General features: G+C 52.6%; 7 protein-coding genes across 7 annotated transcripts in view; 4 read left to right on the forward strand and 3 right to left on the reverse strand.

Annotated features, from left to right (window-relative positions):
• Positions 1–554: 554 nt before the first annotated feature.
• GUITHDRAFT_164504 (hypothetical protein) lies at positions 555–4668 on the forward strand (the record flags this gene model as incomplete). The annotated part of the gene is made up of 17 exons (XM_005827846.1): positions 555–620; positions 672–725; positions 854–953; positions 1422–1476; positions 1506–1568; positions 1616–1754; positions 1783–1836; positions 1880–1933; positions 1997–2054; positions 2144–2218; positions 2264–2341; positions 2588–2805; positions 2850–2877; positions 3029–3224; positions 3270–3426; positions 3754–4011; positions 4056–4668. Coding segments are annotated over 17 exons (2265 nt in total), but the record flags the coding sequence as incomplete, so codon positions are not given.
• Positions 4669–4786: 118 nt separating this feature from the next.
• Positions 4787–6191, forward strand: GUITHDRAFT_153956 (hypothetical protein). Its single transcript, XM_005827847.1, has 6 exons — positions 4787–4881; positions 4966–5031; positions 5074–5154; positions 5361–5409; positions 5537–5680; positions 5951–6191. The coding sequence occupies exons 2-6, from the start codon at positions 4991–4993 to the stop codon at positions 6122–6124; spliced, it is 489 nt and encodes a 162-aa protein (XP_005827904.1). The 5' UTR covers positions 4787–4881; positions 4966–4990; the 3' UTR covers positions 6125–6191.
• Positions 6192–6253: 62 nt separating this feature from the next.
• On the reverse strand, positions 6254–7450 carry GUITHDRAFT_164505 (hypothetical protein; the record flags this gene model as incomplete). The annotated part of the gene is made up of 5 exons (XM_005827848.1): positions 6254–6283; positions 6331–6351; positions 6427–6533; positions 6580–6653; positions 6958–7450. Coding segments are annotated over 5 exons (723 nt in total), but the record flags the coding sequence as incomplete, so codon positions are not given.
• A 2907-nt stretch (positions 7451–10357) lies between these two features.
• On the forward strand, positions 10358–13390 carry GUITHDRAFT_75160 (hypothetical protein; the record flags this gene model as incomplete). The annotated part of the gene is made up of 4 exons (XM_005827849.1): positions 10358–10991; positions 11054–12852; positions 13075–13158; positions 13271–13390. Coding segments are annotated over 4 exons (2637 nt in total), but the record flags the coding sequence as incomplete, so codon positions are not given.
• An 889-nt stretch (positions 13391–14279) lies between these two features.
• Positions 14280–14813, reverse strand: GUITHDRAFT_112930 (hypothetical protein; the record flags this gene model as incomplete). The annotated part of the gene is made up of 1 exon (XM_005827850.1): positions 14280–14813. One exon carries the CDS (start codon positions 14811–14813, stop codon positions 14280–14282), a length of 534 nt encoding a protein of 177 aa, XP_005827907.1.
• Positions 14814–15040: 227 nt separating this feature from the next.
• Positions 15041–20784, reverse strand: GUITHDRAFT_112931 (hypothetical protein; the record flags this gene model as incomplete). Its single annotated transcript, XM_005827851.1, has 21 exons — positions 15041–16126; positions 16170–16413; positions 16468–16675; positions 16718–16936; positions 16986–17816; positions 17861–17924; positions 17976–18078; positions 18122–18195; positions 18246–18272; positions 18319–18440; positions 18484–18534; positions 18616–18692; positions 18741–18795; positions 18841–18920; positions 18987–19051; positions 19466–19517; positions 19567–19659; positions 20245–20415; positions 20463–20509; positions 20569–20702; positions 20748–20784. 21 exons carry the CDS (start codon positions 20782–20784, stop codon positions 15041–15043), a joined length of 3840 nt encoding a protein of 1279 aa, XP_005827908.1.
• Positions 20785–23793: 3009 nt separating this feature from the next.
• GUITHDRAFT_112932 (hypothetical protein) overlaps positions 23794–24422 on the forward strand; it is a gene marked incomplete at both ends in the record, with an annotated part of 4439 nt that continues 3810 nt past the window's right edge. The window contains one exon of the mRNA XM_005827852.1: positions 23794–24356. Within this exon, the coding sequence (XP_005827909.1) occupies positions 23794–24356 (563 nt within the window). The remainder of the gene's footprint in view (positions 24357–24422) is intronic.

Genomic DNA, 24422 nt, shown 5'->3' on the forward strand with positions numbered 1-24422 from the left:
CACCAGGGCGAGGGCAGGAATCCAAATTTCCCTCCTCTCCTACCTGTCCCTCCCCCTCCCCCTCCCCCTCCCCCTCTCTCTCCCTCTCCCTCCTCTCCCTCCTCCCCCTCCCTCATCCTCTCCGTCCCCCTCCACCTTCTCTTCCCTACCTACCCGCCATTTATTAGGCCCGGCCAGGCATTTCAATATTCCAACCTACCAACTTACACGCCATGCCGAGCTAAGCCGTAGCGCATGGAGAGCAAGGTGAGCGAAGAGCAAAGCAGAGCAGAGCAGAGCAGAGCAGAGCAAAGCAGAGCAGAGCAGAGCAGAGCAGAGCAGAGCAAAGCAGAGCAGAGCAGAGCAGAGCAGAGCAGAGCAGAGCAGAGCAGAGCAGAGCAGAGCAGAGCAGAGCAGAGCAGAGCGAATGGTGGGAGGAAGAGGGCTGGTAGGAAGGGGAAAGGGAACGAATGGAGCCATATGAAGGGAAGAGAAGTCAGACAAGGAATGAGGACACAAGGAGGATGTTCTGAGATGTTGCTCACCATCGTTCAGCTTTTCTAGCAGCAGTCCTCATGCATGGCGCGTTTGTGCTACCAAGGTCGGATTCTCAAAGCACCATTCAGAGTGCAGCGACTGGGGTCAGGATGAAGGACTTGTTGACGTGTTGTTTCATCCTGACACCTTGTCAGAGATCCGACTCTCAAGCCTCTTCTCGTGATGACTCGTCTCTCCTCACCAAGCAGGTACCTCCCTCCTCTCCTCCCTCCTCTCCTGACTCACTCCTCTCCCTCTCCTCCCTCCTCCTCCATTTCCTCCTCCTCCCTTCTTCTCTCCCTCCTCCCCTCCCTCCTTCTCGTTGATTTTGGAGCAGCTGCAGTCCACGCTCTTCTCTCAGCGGGAGGATCGGCCAGGAGAGAAGCAAAGGAAGAGGTCGAAGCTCCAGAGCTTGAGCGAGGACGAGCTGCTCGAATGTCAGTTCGACCAAGTCATCGAGACCCTCAGAAGGCAGGAGGCAGGAGGGGTCCTCGCCCCCGCTCATCCCACCACAGGGTCAGCATCTTCTACATCAGTCGTCCAACGTCAAGCGATGAGGAGGAAGCAAACGATCATGCGAGCGAGAGCTCCTCCCTCAAGTCGTTCACGCGAAGCGCAGGTCCCTTGCTCCCTCCTCTCATACCTTATACTCCCTCCTCTCGTACCTTATACTCCCTCCTCTCATACCTTATACTCCCTCCTCTCGTGCCTTATACTCCCTCCTCTCGTACCTTATACTCCCTCCTCTCATACCTTATACTCCCTCCTCTCGTACCTTATACTCCCTCCTCTCATACCTTATACTCCCTCCTCTCGTACCTTATACTCCCTCCTCTCGTACCTTATACTCCCTCCTCTCATACCTTCTACTGCTTTCTCTTCTCATGCCTTTCTTATTTTCTCAGCTCTCGTCGCCTTTGCCGAGGACTTTGGCGTAACTCCCTCGCTGTACTCGAGCAGGTGTGTTGGTTTGAACTGACGCTTGTCAGCCTGCTGGAGGAAGCTATAACGGAGCTGGTAGAAGAGACGCATGAGACGAGGAAGCGTCGAGCGTGAGTTTCCCTCGCTCCTCTGCACTCGCTCAGCTGGGCTGCTGCAGGCATAAGCCGGACAGCGGGGAGATCTGGAGGCTTTTCATGGACTTCATCATGTTGTGTGCGAGGAGGGTGACAGGCATGAAGCCATACAACAACATGTTCAACGGCTACTCCCATCATGATAAGGTCGCGCTGCTGTCTGTGAGCTCAGCGAGCTGACGTGCGGCAGGTCCGATCCTTCATCCAGTTTCTCATGATGGACGACATGGAGTTCGTTGAGTCGGTACCGAGACAACCTCCTGCTCCAGTCCTTGACCTCTTGACAGGTGCTGGAAAACGATTCAAGCCCGTCGATGAGCTTGTTTTCATCCAGTCAGCAAGTCGTTATGAGGTTAACATTGAGTGCTAGTTCCCACCACACGACCTGAGACACGTGCAAACAGGCAGAGAAAGAGTCGTCCAAGAACAAGAAGTACGATAACGTCGATCAAGCTCGCCAAGGTTCTCTTCCTTCCACTCCTCAATCCCTCCCTCCTCTCTCCTTCACCGTCCTCTCCGCGTTCTCCCTGACGTCGCTAACTTGTTGGCAGCTCTGTCCAAGAGCTGGTCCCACCTCTACTTCCTGTTCAAGTTCTTCTGCTTCCAGGAGGACAGGGAGCTTCCAGGTGACGATTGACCTCCATGAGCCGGGAGATGACAAGACCCGACAGACGCACACAAGTTCACCAGCATGATCGGAGCCAATCCCAACGAGCAGAGCAAGGACGAGGACGGCAACCGGGAGCAAGGTGGAGGAGGAGATTGGTTTATACCTCTTGCTAAACGTGAAGACAGATAAAGAAGGTGAGAAAAAGATGGAGCTGTCAAGAAGAAGCAGTCAAAGATCCCAAAACAATCCTCCCATTCTCAAGAAACGAAGCTCCGAGATGGTACTCACAGAGAGAAAAGTCGACAAACAGGACAAGAATGATTCTCCCGCAGTCTCAGGAACATGTTTGTTTTCCCTTGTTTTGCTCATGACAAAGTTCTTCCAGAACGCAAAGAGGTCACCAACAAACTTCAGCGAGTGCCGTTGTTGAGGTTGGAACGTTCAAACAGTCAGCGAAGAGCCTTGGAGGAAGGCGACGGTGGAGGCAGTGAGGAGACAGGTTACAAGGAAGAAAGAAGGATGAAGAACCTACCCTGCGGGCCCCAAGTGCTCGACATGCTGTACAAGATCCGTCCTCAGTCTCTGTACGAGCATGAAGCTAAGGTACAAGGAGGCTGTTGGAGCCCCTGCTGACTTGAGGCCTTTAGAAGTCGGGGGCGAGAACGTTCATCACAGGTGGGTGGAGAGGAAGGAAAGGGAGGGGAAGGAAAATGAGGAGGAGGAGGAGGAGGAGGAGGAGGAGGAGGAGGAGGAGGAGGAGGAGGAGGAAGCACACAGGAAGGGATGGGGAAGGAGCGCGGGGAAGAAATCTAACTGTTATGTGCAGAGAACCGACCGAAGGTCAAGAAAGATCTCGCAAAGAAGGTGAAGGCAATCATGTGGGCGAAGCGAATCTCCTCCGCGAGAGCGCCCCAGGACATGAGGATGAAGACGAGGCTGGGGAGGCAGGAGGAAGTGCTGACCCGAGTAGCGTCCGATGACTTGGCGCTTCAGAACAAGGTCACGGAGTCATGGGAGCAGATGTGAGCAGTGGGGTAGCTGGGGCCGGGAGCTGACATTGCGAGCAGCAGCAGAGTCTCTCAAGACTTCGAGGCCGCAGCTCGCAAGATCCAGAAGCTGTGCAGGTCATGGCTGACGAGGAAGATAATCAGCGAAGGAAAATTCCTGCGAGACGGTTTAAAGGCCTGGTTGTCATCTAATACGAAGAGCGACAAGAAGGATGAGGTGGGAAGGATGCTTTCAGCCTCTCATACCATAACATACTCTCATACTACCTTACTCTCATGATATTCTCTCATACTACCTTACTCTCATGATATTCTCTCATACTACCTTACTCTCATGATATTCTCTCATACTACCTTACTCTCATGATATTCTCTCATACTACCATACTCTCATGATATTCTCTCATACTACCTTACTCTCATGATATTCTCTCATACTACCATACTCTCATGATATTCTCTCATACTCCCTTACTCTCATGATATTCTCTCATACTACCATACTCTCGCAATCTCATACCCTTGAATTTTTCTCTCTTGACAGGTCAGGATGCGGCTGGCAGAGCTGATCAAGTTCTGTCGGATCTTTCAGCTCTGTCCAGCTCTGATCAGCGAGTCTCGACTCGTCGACATCGCGAGGGCAGCGTCACAGACGAGCTTCAGCGCAGACAAACCGGCGGTGGTATGGATCAACTGGAGTTGCTTTCAGAGCATCATCTACGAGGTCGCAATGTTCCGAGAGCGACAGAAGAAGGCCAAGGATCAGAGTATCCTCAAGGAGGGAGAGAGCGAGCTTGACATCGTAAGACTTGCCCTGCCGGTCGACCCTCCTGACCTGCTTCCCAGCTGATCAGGCTCGATGAGACTGTCAACTTCCTCCTGACAGGCAACGGCGAGCATTCCTTCGACCCCTCTCAGCCCGCCGCCTCCATCAGGACCAGAGTGCTCGCCTACTCCGTCGCCAAGGACGTGAAGCACAAGAGCCGGCTGGCAGAGTGTGTCAAGAAGGTTGAGAACACTCTCGCTGTCACCCACAAGCTCGAGAAGGGGGGGGGGAAGGCGGCGGAGCAGCCGGGGGAGCAGACGGCTCAGAGCCTGGAGCTTCGCCGATGTCTGGACGGCTACATCAACGCGTGCAGGCAGCACAAGCTCACCCCTATCCACACGCTCATCGCTCAGCTCCCCAAGGCGAGGGTGGACCTGTGCCACTACTCGCTGAGGGGGCACAAGGCCGCCACGTTCGGGGCCAGCATGGAGCACAACTCGTGGATCTCCGAGCTCTGCCTCTGCGACTGCAGGATTGCCGCCGACGAGCTGGCGACCATCCTGACGGCTGTGAGTAAGACGGGGCTGACGAAGCTTGACCTCTCGGAGAACTACCTCAACAAGCCCGGGCTCGAGGCCCTCGCGGAGTTCCTGAGCTCCTCCAAGACGCTCGTGAGCCTCAAGGCGCGAGGAGGTGAATCCCTGTTGTTGTCTGCCTCCTCTGACCCCTGCCAGTCGCTCTTGACGACTCAGGTTGGGACTTGCTTGTTCACAGCGGCTTCGAGAACAGCTCCTCTCTCACGACCATCGACGTGGCGTACAACCAGCTGACTGACGCGAGCCTCGACAACGTCGAACATCTTGTCTTCACCAAGGCCATCACCAGGATCAGCTTCGCGTGGAACTTGTACGGTCCTGCCTTGCTGCCTTTCTCCTCCTCCTCCTCCTCTACCACCAACACCACCTTCCAGTCTAATTTTATCTTGGGCAGATTCACACAAGCCGGGATTCAGCGTATGAGGAAAGCTGCGTCAGAAAGGACCAAGTCGTCTCGAAGGTGAGCAGATGAGGGGGGAGGGGGAAGTGACTTGCTGCTCAGGAGCAAGACTCCTCGCATCTCAAACCTCCCTGCCATCCTGATCGTCGCTGATCCCGCCAGGATGCAAAACCTCGTGGAGAGGTGAGAGAGGGAGTGACGAAGGGAAGGAGAGGGAGAAGGAGAAGGAGAGGGAGAAGGAGAAGGAGAGGGAGAAGGAGAGGGAGTAGGAGAAGGAGAGGGAGTAGGAGAAGGAGAGGGAGTAGGAGAAGGAGAGGGAGGGAGGGAAAACGAGAGAGCGGGGGGGAGAGGGAGGGGGGAAGGAGGGGGGCGGAGCTGACGGCTGCCAGGGCAAGAAAGAACGGGCTGACCGATAGAGTTGCGGAGGAAATGAGTAAAGTAAGAGGAGGAGGAGGAGGAGGAGGAGGAGAGGGAAGGAGGGTGTGAGGGAGGGAAAGGGGAGGATGTGTGCGTGTGGGGGGGCGGGCAGGAGGAAGACACTTGACGGCGTGCTGACTGCGCGCAGGTCGACTACATGTCGATGTTCGTGGTGCTACGAAACCCGACGCTGTCGCACCTGTCAAAGCTACAGATCCTCCGGATGATGAGCTCGGACAAGTTCCTTACAGCAGACATGATCGTCGAGATACTGACCAAGTGCTTTCATGAGGTGAGAACGGTGATGGCAATGACCATTACGAGGAGGAGGAGGAAGAGCAGCAGCAGCAGCAGCAGCAGCAGCAGCAGCAGCAGCAGCAGCAGCAGCAGCAGCAGCAGCAGCAGCAGCAGCAGCAGCAGCAGCAGCAGCAGCAGCAGCAGCAGCAGCAGCAGCAGCAGCAGCAGCAGCAGCAGCAGCAGCAGAGGAGCAGGAGAGGAGAAAGAAAAGCAGAGAAGGAGGAGAATGGAGAAGAGGGGGAAGAGTGCATGACATGCGGAGCAGGCAGAGGAGCCGGTGAAGAAGAAGACTCTTTCGGTTCTACTGCGGAAGACGCAATATCCAGAAGATCTCGTTGCGATTTCCAACGGACTGCAGAAGACAGACTTCAGCAGGCATGAAGCCTTACAGTCTCGGTCGAACAGAAGCTTTCGCAGCACTGATATGGACAAGATATGACATTGAGGAGCGGGAGACACTGATTGTACAGTCACAAGAGCGAGAAGAATAAAATCACGAGTAAGATAGCGTTGGACGATGCAGAGAGCTTCCTCTACATCGCGATTGAAGCGTGCGATGGCGGGTCATCAAGTAGCAAGCTTCTCGTTTTCCTCTTCACTGCAACGAGAACGTGAGACGAGAAGAAAACAAGATCAAGAGCAAACCTGGTCTTCTCAAACACAGCACTGCAATCCACCGGGAAGAGCAGAGAGACGGGTACCGTTCAGAGACAACACGAGCTCAACAATTTCACAACTCACCTGACTGTGAAGAAGTTCAATAATCCAGTGAGGAGAAGAGACGCCAAGAATCCAAGAGGGTTCAGCCACTTGAACAGCCATGAAGCGCCTGTCTGAGCGATGTACATCTGCACTCCATCAACTGACGGGAAATCAGGTTCGCAGACGACTAACCTTCCCCAAGCCGATGCATCCTTCAGTGATCATGGGGTTGAGAACAAAAGCAATCGAGTAAGCCATGTAGATGCCTGTCAAGCAGATGAGAAGGAGTTAAGTAACAGCTGCAGTGGCAGACAGACGAAGGGGCTGGTGTAACAGTCGAAGAGGCTGGTGGAGGGAGAGAGGAGAGGGAGATCATGACTGCAGCAATGGTTCATACTTGCACGGAAGACCAGGGAACGAAGAGAAGGAGGGGAAAGGGTAAGGAAATGAGAGGCAAGGACAGTGGGTGGGAAAGGGAAGGAGAGGGAGGAGCGGCAGTGGGGAGAAATTAGAAAGAGGAGGAGCAGTTGGGGGAGGGGGAGGAAGGGGAAGGAGGAAGACGTCGGTCACCCGCAAGTTCCTTGAGGTAGATGGCGTTGATCTGTAGATCTTTCCCGTAGACTAGGACGCGATGGAGGGCGTGCTGCCAGGAGACGCTGCAGAGGTACGCGATGGTGACTGAGATGCCTGCGCTGGTGATGAACCCGAGGAGGATGGAGTAGAGGCCGAAGTAGAGCACGTTGGCGATGCCGCAGCTCACCGTGTACCGCACTGTGAGCGGCACCTGAGAGTTGAAGACTTCCAGCACGCGCAGCTGCGAGCGAAGGTCCTGGGGAGCCGTTCGGAGGACGGGGAAGATGCCTTCGCCGTTGCCCTCTGAGGCAGCGAGGGAGGAGCCTCCTCGGAGCCGATGCAAACGATCCTGAGCGCCGCATCGTTGCAGCCAGGCGGAGCTCGAGGAGGGGGGAGTTACGAGGTAACCGATCCTCGAGGAGGTCTGAAGACCCGTACCGAGGTCGACATGAAGTGCGATGACAGCAAGAAGAAGGGAAGAAAACTTCATGCCGTGATTGATGGATGAGATAAAGAGACTAAGCGAGCATGGAGCCCTGGTCAAGGAGGGTCAGTGAAACATATTCGATTTCAAATCAACCTCCTCTTCGAACTGCAATCCATTCATCCTCTCCCCTTCTTCCACACCACTCTGTTCCATCCCTGCCTCCCTGCCTCCCTGCCTGAATGCATCCCTCCAACTTCCCATCCTTTTTCATCTTCTTCCGCCATCTGCATTCCTCTCGCTTCTCTCCTCAACTCTTCAATGACTGCTCGGCATTTCGATGCAACTCTTTTCGTTTTCCATCTCCTGTCTGCAATCCTGTTCTGTCATGTATCCTCTCCTCTCCTCTCCTCTCCTCTCCTCTCCTCTCCTCTCCTCTCCTCTCCTCTCCTCTCCTCTCCTCTCCTCTCCTCTCCTCTCCTCTCCTCTCCTCTCTGCTTCCCTTGACTCCTTTCTCCTAGTTTCGTGGTGAAAAAAATTATTCTTTCTTGCTCTTTTTTTTTGGCCCCTCTACAGATCGTTGGGTACTAGGAATTCGTCAATCACCCCACCCCTCATTCAAAAACTTTCATATAGACCCCCTTGTTTCAATGTTAAAGTACCCCTACTCCATCATTTCTCATGTCAACCACCGGTACATACCTCTTATAAAGCCTGTTGAGAGGCCCGTCACTGAGTCACCCGGCAGTGAAGTCCCGCCTGGCCGGGCCCGGCGCCCGGCCGGGTCTTCAACGGTGAACTCCGAGGCTCGGAATTTGTGTAGTAACGGGTGGTAACCGTTAACTTGTAACTTTGAGTAAAGAACCGTGGTCAGACTCTCGCACTTTTCCATACCGTGTCTTCGGACTGGCGCCGGGCCGGCGAGACGCCGGGCCGGGTTGACTGCCCGGCGGCCGCCGCCGCCGCGGGCCGGGCCGGGCCGGCCGGGCCCGGCGGCGGCCCCGGCGGGGCTCGGAACCCGGCTGAGGCTCCGAGGCTCGATTCAATCAGTGACTTGGCCCCCCGGGCCGTCGGGGGCCATCGGCCCGATCGACGGTCCGGGTGACCGGGAATCCGGCCGGGCGGGCGGCCCCTCACTGACCTGTACTCAATGTTTATAGGACAGTTGCATGCGAGATAGGGATTTCTATTTCATTTCTGTAAAGCTGCAATATTTTAATGGTCTCGGAATGGAGCCGCGCTGAATCCGATTCTATTTCGTTTATTGCGAATGTGCAGGGATTTGAAACATTTGCAACAAATTTACTTTAAAACCACCATAACGCATTGAACTGACGGGGGATAGAAAACAATAAAACGTTTAATTCCAATAAAATTTCTGTAATGTTGTCAACTACTTGGTTTTTTGTAGTACTGCTGGTTTGGGTCAAAGTCCGCGCGGAGTCTAGTCATATTCCTCGTCCTCGTCCTCGTCCTCCTCGTCCTCGTCCTCGTCCTTCTCCTCTCCCCCTCCTCCACCCATCCAAGGCTCCTCTCTGCTACGTCCCCATCTTCGCGCTGAACTTCTTCTATCCTCCTGCTTCGCCCCGATTCTACTCAGTCTCTCGATCCTCCTCGTCCTCGTCCTTTCGGATTCCGCGAGTCTGTTCTCCAAGACTTCTTCATCCCTCCTCCCTGCTACTCTTTCAAGTTTTGATTCTGATCAAGATTTTCTCTACGTCTTCCTTTGCACAATTTGTCCTTCTTTTATCTCTTTGGTTTTCACACCATTCCGGTTGATTTTATGCCTGCTCATCTTTATGACTTGAACTCTATTACTGTCTTCGCCCATCCTCTCTACTTCCCCGTTCTCTCAAGTTTTGACTTAAATCATTTTTGCATCCCATTCTCTGTCATGTCTTCTTCTACGTGTATCGTTGATCGTCATCTCATTTCTTGGATCATCTTGCATTCTTTCCGCCTTGAACTGTTGGTTACGGTCTGGTGTTCTTTTCACCCATATCAAAAGCTGCTCCGTGTTGCTCGATCTATTCGTCTCCTCCTCCTCTCCTCCATTCAATTCCCTTAAATTCCGATTTTCTGCATTTCCGTTGACTCTCCCTGCTTGTCAATTCCTTGAATTACAAGGCAGTTGCCTTGAAGTGAAGTGCATTGCACATTGTTGACGAGCAGGGTTTGAAGCTGACCATCAAGTTTTGAAGCAGATGATCAACGAGACTGCCTAGAGTACATCATTGGTCGGGAGATACCAATGGAAGACAACACCAAGGTCGAGACTCATCCTCTCATCCTCTCATCCTCTTACGCTGACTCGACCTTCAGGCCGATACCAACCTCCCCAAGACCCTCGATGAGGCCCTGACCTACATCAAGAGTCTCAAGTACCCCGTCGGGCACTCGCACCTGAGGTGACACCTGGAGCAGGGACACCAACTCCCTTCTTGAAGCGAAGAACCATGCGCTCTCACTTCGAATCGCCTTCCTCCAGAAGAGACACAAGGTGAGTCACTTCCCCTCTGACATCCCCTCCCGTTGCTGCCGTCCTCTTGGTACCCTTCTCACGTGTTTGACAGGCTGCTCAGGCACAGCTGGGCGCTCCCTCACATCACAGAGCAGCCGAGCTGGTGCTCAATTCGACCAAACCATCCGGTGCCTCTCGATTGCTGAAATTCTATAGACTCACGATCGAGGGTACAGAAAAGTTCGTGGATGACGGCAAGACTCAAATGTCGAGGTCTCAGCTCCAGCAGATGATCAAGCTCACCTTCGACAACACGACGGCTGCAGATGTGAAGCACTTCGTCCTGGGCGACCCTGTGCTCTCAAAGAAGGTAATCCGCTATCAGGCTTGCATCACCCCCAGTGCCCTTACTGTCTTCAGGCGAACGGATTGATCAGTGCCCTGTGTACCAGCGCAGAGAATGGCATTAGCGAAGACGAGGTCCGAGTGAGGAGATGCATTTCAATGCCATGATGGTTGTTGTACAGGTTGAAGACCGTCAGAAGAAGTTCGGGAAGAATGAGATCCCGATGGAGCCTCAGACCTCAATCCTTGTCCTGATGTGGGAGGCCCTGCAAGACCCTACCTTGATCTTCCTGTGCTTCGCCGCCATCGTCTCTCTTGTCATCGGAGTCTTCGTGGAGAAAGATCCCATGGGCTGGCTTGAAGGCACGGCTATCCTGACTGCAGTCGTCGTCGTCGTCCTCGTGGGCTCGATCAACGACTATCAAAAGGAGAGTCAGTTTCGGTCGTTGAACGCCAAGAAGGATGACATGACAGTAACGGTCATACGAGACGGTCAGAAGAAGGAGATGTCCTGCCACAACCTCGTTGTGGGCGACATCCTCCTCCTTGGCACTGGCGACATTGTCACGTGCGACGGGTACGCCATCGGGCCCAACGACCTGCAGATCAACGAGAAGATGCTGACTGGGGAGACTGTGAACAAGAGGAAGGGTGAGTACGAGCTCGACGGGGATCGGGTGGTCAAGTCTCCGATCCTGTTCGCCGGCACCCAAGTGCAGGACGGCCAAGGGAAAGTCCTTGTGTTGGCTGTGGGAACCGCTACCTATCAAGGTACAATGCAACAGAAGATGGACGAAGCTGGTGAGCTTGACTGCTGACTATTATCCTGCCTCTGCTCGCAAGTTGACCCTTCTACCTTGCAGATGCTGAGCAATCCAGGAGCATCTTGCAGCAGAAGCTTGACGACATGACTTCATACATCACCAACGCTGGAGCAGCATTCGCCATCGTCACCGTCCTGATCCTCTGCTTCAGGATGTACCTCGGGTTCCATCAGGGCCTCTGCTGCAAGGAAGCGTGGGATCACGCGGTGCACTGGTCGGAGCTGCTATCCTTTCTGATCTCCGGCGTCACTATTTTCGTCGTTGCCGTCCCCGAGGGCCTCCCCCTCGCCGTCACCATCGCACTTGCCTTCTCGGTTAAGAAGATGCTCAAGGATCAGAACCTCGTCAGGCACCTCACAGCATGCGAGACGATGGGAGGGGCTACGACCATCTGCTCTGACAAGACTGGAACTCTGACGACGAGCAAGATGACTGTCGTCAAGGTGTTCTGCGACGGCAAAGTCTTCACCATGGAGACGTTGCGGCTCTCGCCGATCCTCAAGAAGCTGCTCTGCGACGCCGCTGTGGTCAACACCATGTCGAAGACGAACCTAAGAGGAAGCAGCAAGAGTAAGGAGCCCGACTACCTCGGCAACGATACTGAGTGCGGGCTGCTCGTCATGGCGAACAAGATCGGTGCCAACGGGAAGCCGATCGACTATGACTCGGAGGATCAGGAGTACAAGAGAATCCGTAGAGAGTTCCCGGAGGAGATGGAGGGCAGGAAGCAGTTCACCTTCTCCTCGGATAGGAAGAGAATGAGCACGAGAGTGAAGATCGGGCCCGGAAAGTACCGGATCTTCTGCAAGGGAGCAGCTGAGATGGTGGTGGAGCTGTGCACCCACAGGTACAACATGGACGGAAGCGTCGAGCCGATGACGCCCAAGATCAAGAAAGAGATTGATGACGTCATCAACCAGTTCGCTGACGAGGCTCTTCGCACCATCTGCCTTGCCGTGAGGGACGTGAGCGTGGAGATTGACGACGTGGAGGAGGCTGAGAAGAACTTGACCATGATCGGGCTCGTGGGCATCGAGGATCCTGTGCGCGAAGAAGTTCCTCTTGCCATCCAGCAGTGCCGACAGGCCGGCATCATCGTGAGGATGGTGACGGGAGACAACATGAAGACAGCAGCTGCCATTGCCAAGAAGTGCGGCATCATCGACAAGGAGGAGGAGGGGAACGTCATCGACGGCAAGACCTTCCGTGAGCGGGTGGCTCCCGGAGACGTGCTGGACCAGCAGGAGTTTGACAAGGTCTGGCCGAAGCTGAGAGTCATGGGCAGGTCGACTCCTCTTGACAAGCATCTCCTCGTCTCCGGCATCCAAGCCAGCAAGATTGGCGTCTCGCAGACAGTGGCTGTGACCGGGGACGGCACCAACGATGCTCCTGCTCTGAAGAAGGCGGATGTTGGCTTCGCGATGGGCATACAAGGGACGGACGTGGCGAAGAACGCTTCTGACATCATCATCATGGATGATAACTTTGCGTCCATCGTCAAGGCCGTCATGTGGGGCCGTTGTGTCTACGACAACATATGCCGCTTCCTTCAGTTCCAGCTCACCGTCAACATCACCGCCATCGTCGTTGCCTGCGTCGGATCTGCGGTCTTGACATCGAGCCCGTTGACGGCCATCCAGATGTTGTGGGTCAACCTCATCATGGACTCCTTTGCCTCCCTCGCTCTCGCGACGGAGGACCCGAGCGTGCAGCTGCTGCAGAGGAAGCCGTATCCCCGCAACCGAGGAGTTCTCTCTAAGATCATGATGAAGAACATGATCCTCCACGCGCTCTGGCAGCTCGTTGTGCTCGCCGTCCTCATCTTCGCCGTCGGTGACGTCTGCAAGCCCAACCAGCAGCTCTGCGACTGCACCAAGTCGCCTCTCTCCAGCCTCACGGGATATTGGGGCTCGAAGCCCTTCCATGTACCCAGCGGCCGCCCCAAGTCCTACGACTTTGCCAGCACAGCAGCGTCAGGAGCCTGCCCTCCGGTGTTTGACCCCAAGGATAAGAAGACGTTCGAGAAGAGGCGGGGTAAGATTGTGCCGCTAAGAAGCGAGGACTACTGCCACCACTCCAAGGGCGGCGCCGCCGAGACCACCCAGCACTACACCATGATCTTCAACGTGTTTGTGCTGATGCAGGTGAGAGAGGACAAGGGAGGAAGTGGAAGGAGGGAGAAGAAAGGAAGGAAGAAGGGAGGAGGAGGAGGAGGAGGAGGAGGAAGGCAGGGCAACGGGACTGACTTATATCCAGCTCTTCAACGAAATCAACAGCAGGAAGATACACAACGAGTGGAATGTTTTCTCAGGCATCTTCAATAACTTCCTCTTCCTTTTCATCGTTATCGGCACGATGGCTGCACAGGTACTACTAAATCCTGCTGCTGCTGCTGCTCCTCCTCCTCCTGCTGCTGCTCTCTGCTCCTGCTCCTGCTCCTTTTCTCTGCACCTTTTTATTCTTCAATATCCCTTCCTGGTATCTCTGCTCGTCTACGCTTCTCCTGCCTTTCTGCTGCCCCTGTCCTGTCAAACTTCTCCTTGTCTGGACATGACGATCCCTCAGGTCGCTCTTATCGAGGTCCCCGGACTTAACACGGCATTTGGGTGTCAGAGCTTGACCCCCGACCAGTGGGTGAGGCTACTCATACCTCCTGATCTTGTTCCCCGTCCTCCTGCTCCTTCTCCTCCTCCTGCTCCTCGTTCTCCTGCTCCTCGTTCTCCTGCTGCTGCTCCTCTTTGCCCCTCTCTCCTGCTCCTGCTCCTCGTTCTCCTGCTCATCCTCCTCTTCGGCCCTCCCGCCCGCTCCTCCTGCTCCTGCTCCTGCTCCTGCTCCTGCTCCTTATTCCCCCTCCCCGCTGCTCTGCCTTCTCTTCTCCTCCTCCAGTCTTGCTCTGATCTGCACTCTCTCCTCCTCGTTCATCATCCTTCTATGTTCATCCCTTGCTCTACCGGTATCTTGCCAACTCTTTGCCGTTCTCACACCTAAACCCCCCACTATCTTGTCTCCCCGTTCCCTTGCTCCCTCCTCTCGTCTTACTTCTTACTCAGCTCATCTGCATTGTTCTCGGATTTTCCACCATCCCTTTCAACTTCATTGTCAGGCTGGTCCCGAGCGAACTTTTTCCTGGCAGTTAAAGAGGAGCTGGAGAGACAGCGAGGGAGGGGCGAGGACTCTTGCCGTCCCTTCTCTCCTTCCCAGCTCGTTCGCTTCACATGCTGGACGACTAAGACTTGAGCTTAACTTGAGCTTGATTATATTAAGATCAAAGCGACACCAGCCCTCTGTGCTTCTCGCTCGGGTCGTATTCCCACTGTGACGAAGTGAATTTCTCAGCTCGCACGTCCTCGACTCGAGCTGAGGGCATGCTGGGCTTGTCGTCCTCCATCTCTGCCTCAGGCCTGTAGTGCGACCGGCTTGTGCTGGGGGCGCTCTCGTCGCCCTGGTGGGCAGCCTGCTGGACAAGGAACTTGTTCAAGACGTTCTGGTCCGGCTCATATTTCTGCACGGCCTTGAAGTATCCTCTAGAGACCAGCTTGCCCCTGTCTCCCATTCCCTCCTCTCGCAGCCTGTTCAGGTGCTCCTCGAAGCTGCCCTCCCATAACTTCATCCCCCTCCCCGCTCCTTCGCCCACACGCAGACTGCCCTGCCTCACCTCGGCTCCTCTCAGCTGGACCTCTGCTGTCCTATTCCTCCGCTCGATAGCCTCCTCAACTGTCTCTTCATCTTGTGCAGTCTCGCCCTCCTTACGTTCAGGTCTGGTGGTGGTCTTCTCGGCAGGAGCTTGCCTCTCCTCCATGGGCGCGAACTCAATCTGGGAGGTCACGACGTGGTTGACCTGCTCCATCACCACCTTCCCTCGCTCCCTCCGCATGCTTGTCTGCACCACAATCAGCCCTCACACCGTCATCAACATCGCACGTGCACTCGCCTGCCGGTAGTAGAGGTTGTAGCCCATGACTGGCTGTCTCCGACTGTCAGGGGCTTCTGCTGACTCGTTAGTTCGAGTAGTCGACGCGGTCACAATCAGGGACCTTCAAAGACTCCTGGGATGGTGCCAGCGCTCGCATGTTCCTGTTCTTCAGTAGCAATCAGCGTCGAGTCCGAGCTATCAAACTTGTGCTTCTCATCCAGCCCGACGGTCGTGGTCGTCCTGGGGCTGAACTGGATGAACTCGGGGCGAGCTTGAGACTTTTGCCTACCCCTCAGACTTGCACAGCGGGTTAAGAAGAAATTAAGGATGGACTTGACGCCCTGCCAGAGCTCACTCAAGGCTGCTCGGAATGAAGAGTTCTTTCTGTAAGCGAAGCAGTAGGAGCTCAGGACAACGACGACGATGATGATGGCGATCCAGTAGTATGCAAAGGCAGGTCTGTTTGGCTCTCTCGGAATCATTCCATCCACCTGCTGGCTCGAAGGAGCTTGAGACGTGTTTGACGGGGCCACGCACGGCAGGCAGCACGTCAAAGCACAGGCAGGGCATCGGATTGAATCAGAGCAGCACCAGGTTGACTCGTTACATGACACGATGTAGCGGAGTGAACTCAACGACCCGAAGGTCCAGCTGACGTCACTTACCCTCAGGACTCGCAGAGCTGTGTATATCTTCTGCACATTCTCATAGCTCGACCCCACCACTCTCAAGTCGATCTGGTACGTGAACTGGGGAATGTTGGCTGACCTCCTCCCTGACATCAGGTGCACCAGGTTCACATAGACGTCGTTGGCCGTCAGTGAGAGGAACGTCGCTACTCCCGTGCGGATCCTCCATTCCTCCGTAGCGTTAAAGGCGGAGCTCAGATTCATCAGCAGGTTGGCATACACAAGATCAGAGGTGACATTGCAGTAGAGCCCGGTATGCCTTCCCTCAGGGCAAGTGCACTGACACGCGTTCTTGCTGCGCTGCTGACCCCCGTTGTAGCATGTCAATCTTGGGCAGCACTGCGAACTCAAAGCAGCTCTGTCTTTGACGCAAGAGTCCAGCATGCACGAGAATGTGGCGACCTTTGACTGGTCGACACAAGTTGGTCGGTCGTACGTTCTGGTCCATCCGTAGGGCAAGGCCACCTCGACCACGTTTTGACCGTCAGGCATCAGTTGACCCCACCAGTCCTGCAAGACTCGTCACTGCGGGCCAGGAGAGCGAGAAGTTCACCGTCTGAAAGCTGGCGATGTGCTCGTAACAACATGGATTCGTCATGGCAAACTGTCTAATTCTATCTTGGCAGCCGGTTCCACAAGAGAAGGCGAGGTCGAAGAGCGGTAGAGCGTTCTCAGCTCCCGTCCCTTGCGCGGCTCGACATCCAAGACCGTTGGTGAAGAGAAGATCGTAGCTTTCAACGGCATCCAAACAAGTGTCACGGACGATGTCATCCGAACAACTCAAGTTCAGCCAAAAGCTGTTTGTGGCCAAGTCACTCGGAGAAAGGATTTCATCGAAACGATCGTTTCACCTGGCATCCAGTACAGTCTGGAATATCGTGAAGCTCACACCGTTCCACCTCGATGGGCCGAGCTTCATCATCTTCTGCCAAGAATTTCGACATATGTCGACAGCATTCAACAGCGTTTGAGAGAAAACTTTCACACAGCCTGATTTGCACGCAATCTGAACGAGCGATCTGTCAAAGGAGTATGCGTATCGCGCTCCGACTCCAATGTCTGCGGCATCATCAGCCTTGCAATTGAAATGTGAGATCAGACCTGTCATAAAGAGACTGCCCACAGACCGACATGACGGATCTGACAGCGACGGAAACGTGTTGGCAGCAAACGATCCATCCCCTTGGTTCACAGGAAGGCCAGAAGCAAGCTTCAAGTAGTTGTACCACATGGCTGACTCGTGCAAGGCGAGGAGGAAAGGAGATTCGGTGCTGAGATCTGTGTTGTTTGACCAGGGTATAGTGCTCAGCTTCAATCTCTCTGAATCAGACATGATCGAAAAGTGCCTGACAAACCAAAAGTCAGTTACGATTCTGACTACAAGTTTCAAGGACTTGCCATTCTGTGTGAGGGTTGGTCTTCTCCTTCTGCAAGCTCAAGGTCGGATTAGATTCCCATGTTGCCGCAAACGAAGACGAGGTGCTCCACCACAGACCAGCATGGGTAGAGTCCGAGAGCTCTAGGATGAAGAACCTCTCTTCTCCTGCTGTCCACGAGGTCCATGTAGACTCTGTGACCAGGATCTCGAGGCGGAAGTAAGTAGACGTTCCGCTGTCGATGACTTTGCTGCTCTGATTGAGCAAGACAGCATTGACGAGGCCTTGAGAACAAATTGATGCATTTGAAACTGCCGTGATGAAGAATTTCAGGAGTTTGTTCCTCGTGCTCAGCCTCAGTTGGCATGGCCCGAGCGAAAGCATCCAATCGGCCTGGAGGAAATTCTCATACCGTGACGCGGCAGCTGTTTGGAATTCCTGCGGCAATTTGATGGAGTATGGGAAAGAAGAAACGTCGCTGCAAGATTGAGTGCTACAAGACGATGCAGCTGAATTGCTGGATCCATTGAGGAAAATCCAGTCACTAGTACCAAACAAGCTGCAGTCACAAACTCCATAGAACTGTAGTAGCAATCCTCCTTCGAAGGAGATGAACTGTGCGTTGCGAAAGGAAACTTGCAAGTTTTGTGCGGAGACAAATCCCCATAGGTGAGAAGGCAACCCAATAGACGATGAATTGTAATCGATGACAACCACGTTCGAGCCACTCACGTTGGTTCTCGTCGGAGCTTCGGGAGCAGGGGTGGTGGAGATCGTTGCGGCTGTAGTCGTCGTGGAAACTCGCTGAGCTGGTGCGGATGTTGCTGCCAACCATTCAGGTCCTTGAGTCAGAAAGTCCATACGTCACCCGTCGAGATTGGAGCCTTGATCATCTTGCAAAAGAATTGAAAATTGTTAAAGCTTGGAACCCACTGGCAACGACAGATATAAGACTCAAGATACCAGTAGCTTTGACATTTTACCTTGTCCACTTGGCAGGTCAAGATTTCAGTCTGTGAGGTGGAGCTGACATCCGAATCTAGTGCGACGGCTCTGTAGTACCCAGACGCACAGGAAATCTTGTAGCTGCCAGCTGATGTCAGAGAAGATTTGAAGGTTGATGAACAACGTGGAAGGGTAGCCGAGGATGGTATCAACAATCTCGACAACGGTGTGGTTGAAAGCTGAGAAATCCAGGGGAACCTTCAACAAATCTCAACATGGATCAGACTTGATAATCTTTCAAAACTTACACATGTAGCAAGATCAACGCAGCTGATCTGCAATTGCAAATCAGGGCCAGGTGAGTCAGTGAAAGCTTATCACCGAGCTGCATGAAAGTACATCCTTGCAATTGCAGATTGGAATTGTAGAGCCGCCGATGTAGACGTCGATCTCAATTGCTGGTGTCTTGTATGGTTTGGAGTCTTTCCCGGTAAGCTGGAATCCTGCAAGACATCTCAACCGGTTCTTCACAAGGGGAAGGAAAACCCAAATCCGTCGGAATGATGTTGGTGCCGAATGGTTGAAGTTCAGCAGAACCTGTTCCAACAGGTCAGGAGCTGAAAACAAGTGCATTCCTTTCTTCTCTTCCCGTGCTCCAAGTGTTGCCAACCACATCACACGCTAGAGACTGAGAGTAGAATGCGACTGTATAGCTTCCAGTCCCGGCGCTGTCGATCTCAAAGTCCATGGCTCCTCTTTCATAGAGAGGTGAGATGATTGCGATGCAGATGACACAAGGCAACCTGTTTCTAGGTGACGGACCTGGTTGATAGCTTTCATAATCCCCGACAAAGTACGCTGGTCTTATACATCAATTGTGAAAGAGCGTTTGGGTATGGTCACCTCTGTCAGCAGATGTGTACCCCCATGCAAGGCCACGAGTACTGGTCAAGTTGCCTTTGACAAGAGAAATCCTATCGAGGCTACCAAAGAACATCAGAACTGTTTTGAGACACCAGCACGAGGAAGAGATTGAACATTTTGCTTACACGTGTGCAGATGAAAATGTCTCAAACCAGACGCTGAACCTCAGCCTCTGACCGACTGACATACGCTGATCATTCGGAGCATCACACGTCAATTCTATGTCTACCGATTAAAATTCTGTCGAATCCAACTCTGATCTGAAGACAATCTGTCGAGGACTAAACGTGAGACAAATACGACATGGAAGATGCACTCATTACTTTGTACAGACGTTGAGCCTCGGAAAAGCTACAATGAATAATTCAGCTTTGAGAACAATTGAAAGCGACCCACTGTTATGGTATCTGGACATAGTTGGCAGGTTGTGCTTCCGCCAGCACTGATTGTGCATGGTCAGTTAACGTTCTCTCGTGATCTTCTTCAACAAAGGCACATCACCTTGCGTATTTACCCCTTTCACATCTTGAGCACACGAACTGAACCTCTGTACCCGTGGGCGAATAATACCCTTGATAGAGTGTTATAAGACTTGCAGTCCAACCTTAAGTCTGTTCTCTACCAGGCTTGCAGATCCCAAGGCAACTATCGAGATTCTAGGAGTTTCAAACTATCATGAGGGGAAAGACAGAAATTCTTTGACACCTGTGATCCAGGAACCGAGGTCTTGCCTGCTGGACAACTTTTGCAAAGATTGGAGAGGTAGGGAATGTCTGAATACGTTCCCTCTGGACATAGCTGGGCAAAGTGTTAGGTCAGAAATGCTTGCTTTCATATGACAGGCCTTGCAAGGAGCGAAGCCATTTTGTGACGAACTCCCGGGAAGGCAAGTCTATTTGCTCAGGGGCTTCAGGTAAGAGTGACATGGAAACTCATTTGTACTTCGCTTTTTTGAAAGATGCGAATCGAGCCAGAGATGCCGGCAGAAGTTTTGAGAGGAACATCTGATGTACATGGAAGTCAAGGAACAAGAGAAAAGAAAAGAAAAGAAATGGACCAAGTTTGGACATGTATGCTGACACATAAAGTCCTCCAAAGTACGAGATGTATGAAATTCTGCTAAGTGATTAAATCTGAAACATGAGAACAAAACATTTTCAACGTTTGTGGACTTGGTGAAGTTGCAGGGGCTTGAGGGCACATGACCTGCAACGTAAAGTTTGAGAGCAGCCTTACTTTGCTTCAGAATAGTTTACGGCAAGTCCGTACGGATTGGAGCCTTTTGAAACTAGAGATCTCCAAGGATCACCGCTGCAAACTGACGACCAAGGAGATTAAAGGAGAAGATCTCACTGATACATCCATACCCGTGTAATTTCTCACACAAACTTGCTCTTGGGTGCACCAATTGCAGCCGTCAACAGCGATGCACGAGGCACAGTCTTGAGCCTTGCACATGATTGACTTTGTATGTCTAAAAGGCAGATGGAGTCGCTCACATGCCAACAGGTCCCAATTGGGATCTTGCCTATTGAGAATATTGAATTTCCAGAGCTTTTCCCATTGTCAGCGCTCGTGACGTCAAAGAGACTGAAATCTACCTGGACGGCGTCGTGCTCTTGGACAGCTGACTTGCACAAAGAGGAATCTGAAGACATTTTGAGCTTATCGATAAAAGCTTGCTCTTTGACGTTTGAATATCATCACCTTGTTGCAATTGGTGATAGCATCAACGCTCTTAAATCCTCCGCCGTATAACAATAGAGCATCTTGGTTGTCATAAAGCTTGAAGGGACTGCTGATTGAGTTGTCTTGGACTGTGATGTTCAAGGACAGGACATCTAAGGAGAAATTTGAGAACATCGTCTAGAGTCCATGTGAATTACCGATCTCAAGCTGAACAGCAGCATCGTTGCCAGTCATTGGTACACTCCAGATCCTCTTTGGGCAGGTAACTCCTGAGGCGTCCCCACTTCTTGACCAGTAAGGAGAACCTAGATTGTTCGGGCCCCCGATTTCACAGCACTGACAAGAAGTTAATCTCGTGCTATCGTGGGATCTCGCTTCAACCTTCCCAATGGTATCTTGAATGGAATCAAGACATGCCACCCTTTCAGGTATTTCTGTTTGCAAGGACCCTGTGAGATAAAAACTTACACAAGGGAACACATGACCTGTCAAGTTGATTTTCAATGAAACTCGTGTTGAAACACCTCGCTGGTCCGATCCTGGAATGGACGAATATTGCCGTTCTAAAACAAGAATCTAAAAACAGGGAACGAGAACAAGTTGAGGCAACAACCTGGAATACAGAGGGAGCTGCCTTGTGCCAGGTCAGTCGCTGGGCAAGTACTTGCACTCGTGACCGCATTCAGTCTATCAGAATCCTTGGCTTTGGGTACTAGTGCAGCCCATGTTGCCGGCTGCTGCATCATGGACGTATGACCTGAGGATATCTTGCTAGTCCTTCGTCTTGTTCCTGTCTGCAGTGCGCTTGTGCAATTCAACGGCCAGAGCTCAAATGACTGCAGGAACTATCCAGAGGTCAACAATAGCAGAACAAAAAGATCCAAAGCTATGTTACCCCGCTGTCGCGGGCTAACTTGGGAGATAACTCAATCTGCAGAAATCAAGTTCGAAAGTGACACTTGGAAAAGAATAGATGTGTCACCAGCATTTTACAGTAGGACTCCTTCCATTTCATCGTGGAGAGGTACGACGGTGGATGAGAAACCAACGGACTAGCGGATGTTTGGCCATCCATGATACTGCACATATATCGAATTACAAATGAATCAATGCATCCTCAGCCTTACGATTGATGGCTAATCCGATGAATTTCTGAATTCATTGGATCTGCCAAGGATATTACAAGAAGATCAAAGTTTGTCTAACATCTGCTACCTTGAAATGTCAACCTGAACCCACTTGGACAGATATCCTGCTTGCAAGTCTGACTCCAGATCAAAGGGGAGCAAGTTACCTCTATGATAGCCACCCTATCACGTGGTTCGGATTTAAGAAACTTCATCTGAACAGACACTGTCGTGGAGTCCGTCGACTTCATCGTAAACGTTCCTTCTTCCGTGATAGCTTTGCACTCCAATGTTTCTGAACTTCTAAAAAACTGTTCGCAAAACTCAGTAACATTGAGGCCCTTTCTGTCTAGTACAACCTGCATGTAGCGAAATATTCCTGATTCAAAATGCCACAACACCTGGCATTGGGACAGCGATCCGGGAATGGTTTTGTTACCAAAATACCAACCACTCAATACAGAAGGCATTCCCATGGAAGATGTCGTTTCTGCATGATTGTGATGAACACAAAGTAAAGAGGGAAAGGAGGACCATAACACTTTGAGACCGGACAGACCTTGTCCGATGCTACTTGGTTGCAAGTGCAGAATGCACATGGTTTGCATATCAAGCAAGGATAGTTGAAACAGGAAGACAAAGAGCAGAACTGGCCATCAGCACAGTCTGAATGCTGACTACACCACGGGTGTGCAACAGCCTGTGGTGAGACAATCAGGTTGGAATCGATCAACTTCGAATGCTCAAAGGAGTCAAGCATGACCTTGTTCCAAATGAGAAACCGTAGAAAGATCAATATCCTCGCATAGCGCCAACACTTCTCGTGATTTGTTTGAGATCTTTTCTTCTTCGCTGCAGATTCCGATGTACGAAGTATCTCTTTTGAGATCGGACGGCTGGCTGTATATACCCAGGAAATATCCCAGAGCAAGGGAATCATGGTTCCAGGTATGTGTTACTGATATGCTCTGGCACATCATTGAACGTGTACGAAATTTGTTTGTGCCTCTTAGCCATGGGTACCCTTCTAGGCCTGCTATCAACAGACAGTCAATCTCTCATAGTCCACTACGCTCATTCATTGGTTGAAATCGATCTCTGCTGATATTTGCTTTCCTATCTGTCTCGCAGACTCATCCTCGTCTTGTACTCTTTTGTTTTGAATCTATCATGGTTGTGCCCCCCCACATTGCTCCTGACGTCTCCTGCTACCTTTCATTGATCACCTTACACTCACCGCTGCTTGACTTTATTCTGCGCAGTACGGTGTTGAAGTCATCTAAGGCGTTTCCCGTACTCTTTCTGCTCCTCTTGTTACTCCTGCTCCTCTTCCTGCTCCTCCTGTCTCTCCTTCAGTGCTTCATCTACTTCCGCACCTACTCCTCCACTATCTGCTGCCTGTTTCACCATCACCACTATCACAGCTCCTCCTCCTCCCCTTCGCTTCGTTCTCCCGCCATAATTTTCCACCCAGGAGTTTGTGATCGAATGTGGGGCTCACTGAAATCACCAGGGGTACTTTCCCATGAATGTAATGGGGTAGGGTGGTGGAAGACAAGGGGTACTTGGAGGCGTAAAGTTGATCCGCCGGTAGGGGGTGGGTGCTCATTCATGATCTAGGGGTAGGGGTAGACAAATCAGGGGCAAACGTCTCAGTGTTGCAGGTTGAAATGAGGGGTACTTCAAAGTTTTGGCTGTCGTGGGGTGGGTAGTGAACCCAATTTTCCGTTGGCAAAGGAACAAAAAGAACCGAAGACCGAGAAAAGATGATGGCGAAGAGGAGGAGGAGGGGGAGGAGGAGGAGGAGGAGGAGGAGGAGGCGAAGGAGGAGGAGGAGAAGGCGAAGGAGGCGAAGGAGGAGTAGAATGAAGATAGGAAGAGATACAATGTCCTCAATGATGTGTGAGATAGAGATGATCGCTGAGGAGTAGGAGCAAGAAGATCAAGATGATGATGATGCAGACAAAGTCGGTCAATGACAATGAGGAGGTGGAGGTGTAGTATGAGGAGTTGCATGCATGTTTGAAGATTTCGACTGGAGAAATCTCAAGAGGCTAAGTTGGCAGATGTCCTGATGTTCTGAAAGGTCATATTTTGGCAGGTTTCCACTACCAGCATGGAGGTTTGGAACAAGCTGCTGGAGGAAGGCAGCGAAGAGCGATGGAGGCTGCTGCAGCCATCAGAGTACGCAGCAGAACAGCAGCAGGAGACTGGGATCCCCCTGCACGAAAGCTACATGTCAGATAAGAGAAAATTCCGTATCGACATCACCAAGGCAAACTCAAAAGACGCGGCAAAGTTGTGGTCCGACCCACGGTGCCTTCCTGGAGTGCTCAAGGGATACTACGACTTCTCCGCCCTGCCAGTCCCCGTCGACGCCTCACTGCGTCGAGCTGGGCTGCAGTCAGCGTTCGAGGACAGTCTGGTCTCCAAGACCAACGTCGAGATCCTGGTGTCTGCCAAGGGACTGCCGAGGAAGCGGCCGATCAGTGTGGATCCGAGATGCTGCCTGATCCGCTCGGGGAGGACGGGGCAGGGAGCGGTGTGGAGGGAGGAGCTGAAGACGGAGAGGCTGGAGGACACGACCTCGCCAAGGTTTCAGGTTCCCTTCAAGTTCTGCTTCTGCGATGTCGGGGAGGACGAGGACATGTTGTTTGTGATATACGATGACCCTGACCCGTTCGGACGAGAGCGCGAGGTCAGCAGGGACATCTCGCTAGGGGTATATGACTCCTCCTCCTCCTC

The sequence above is a fragment of the Guillardia theta genome (genome assembly GCF_000315625.1).
Source record: "Guillardia theta CCMP2712 unplaced genomic scaffold GUITHscaffold_63, whole genome shotgun sequence".
Lineage (NCBI taxonomy): Eukaryota > Cryptophyceae > Pyrenomonadales > Geminigeraceae > Guillardia > Guillardia theta.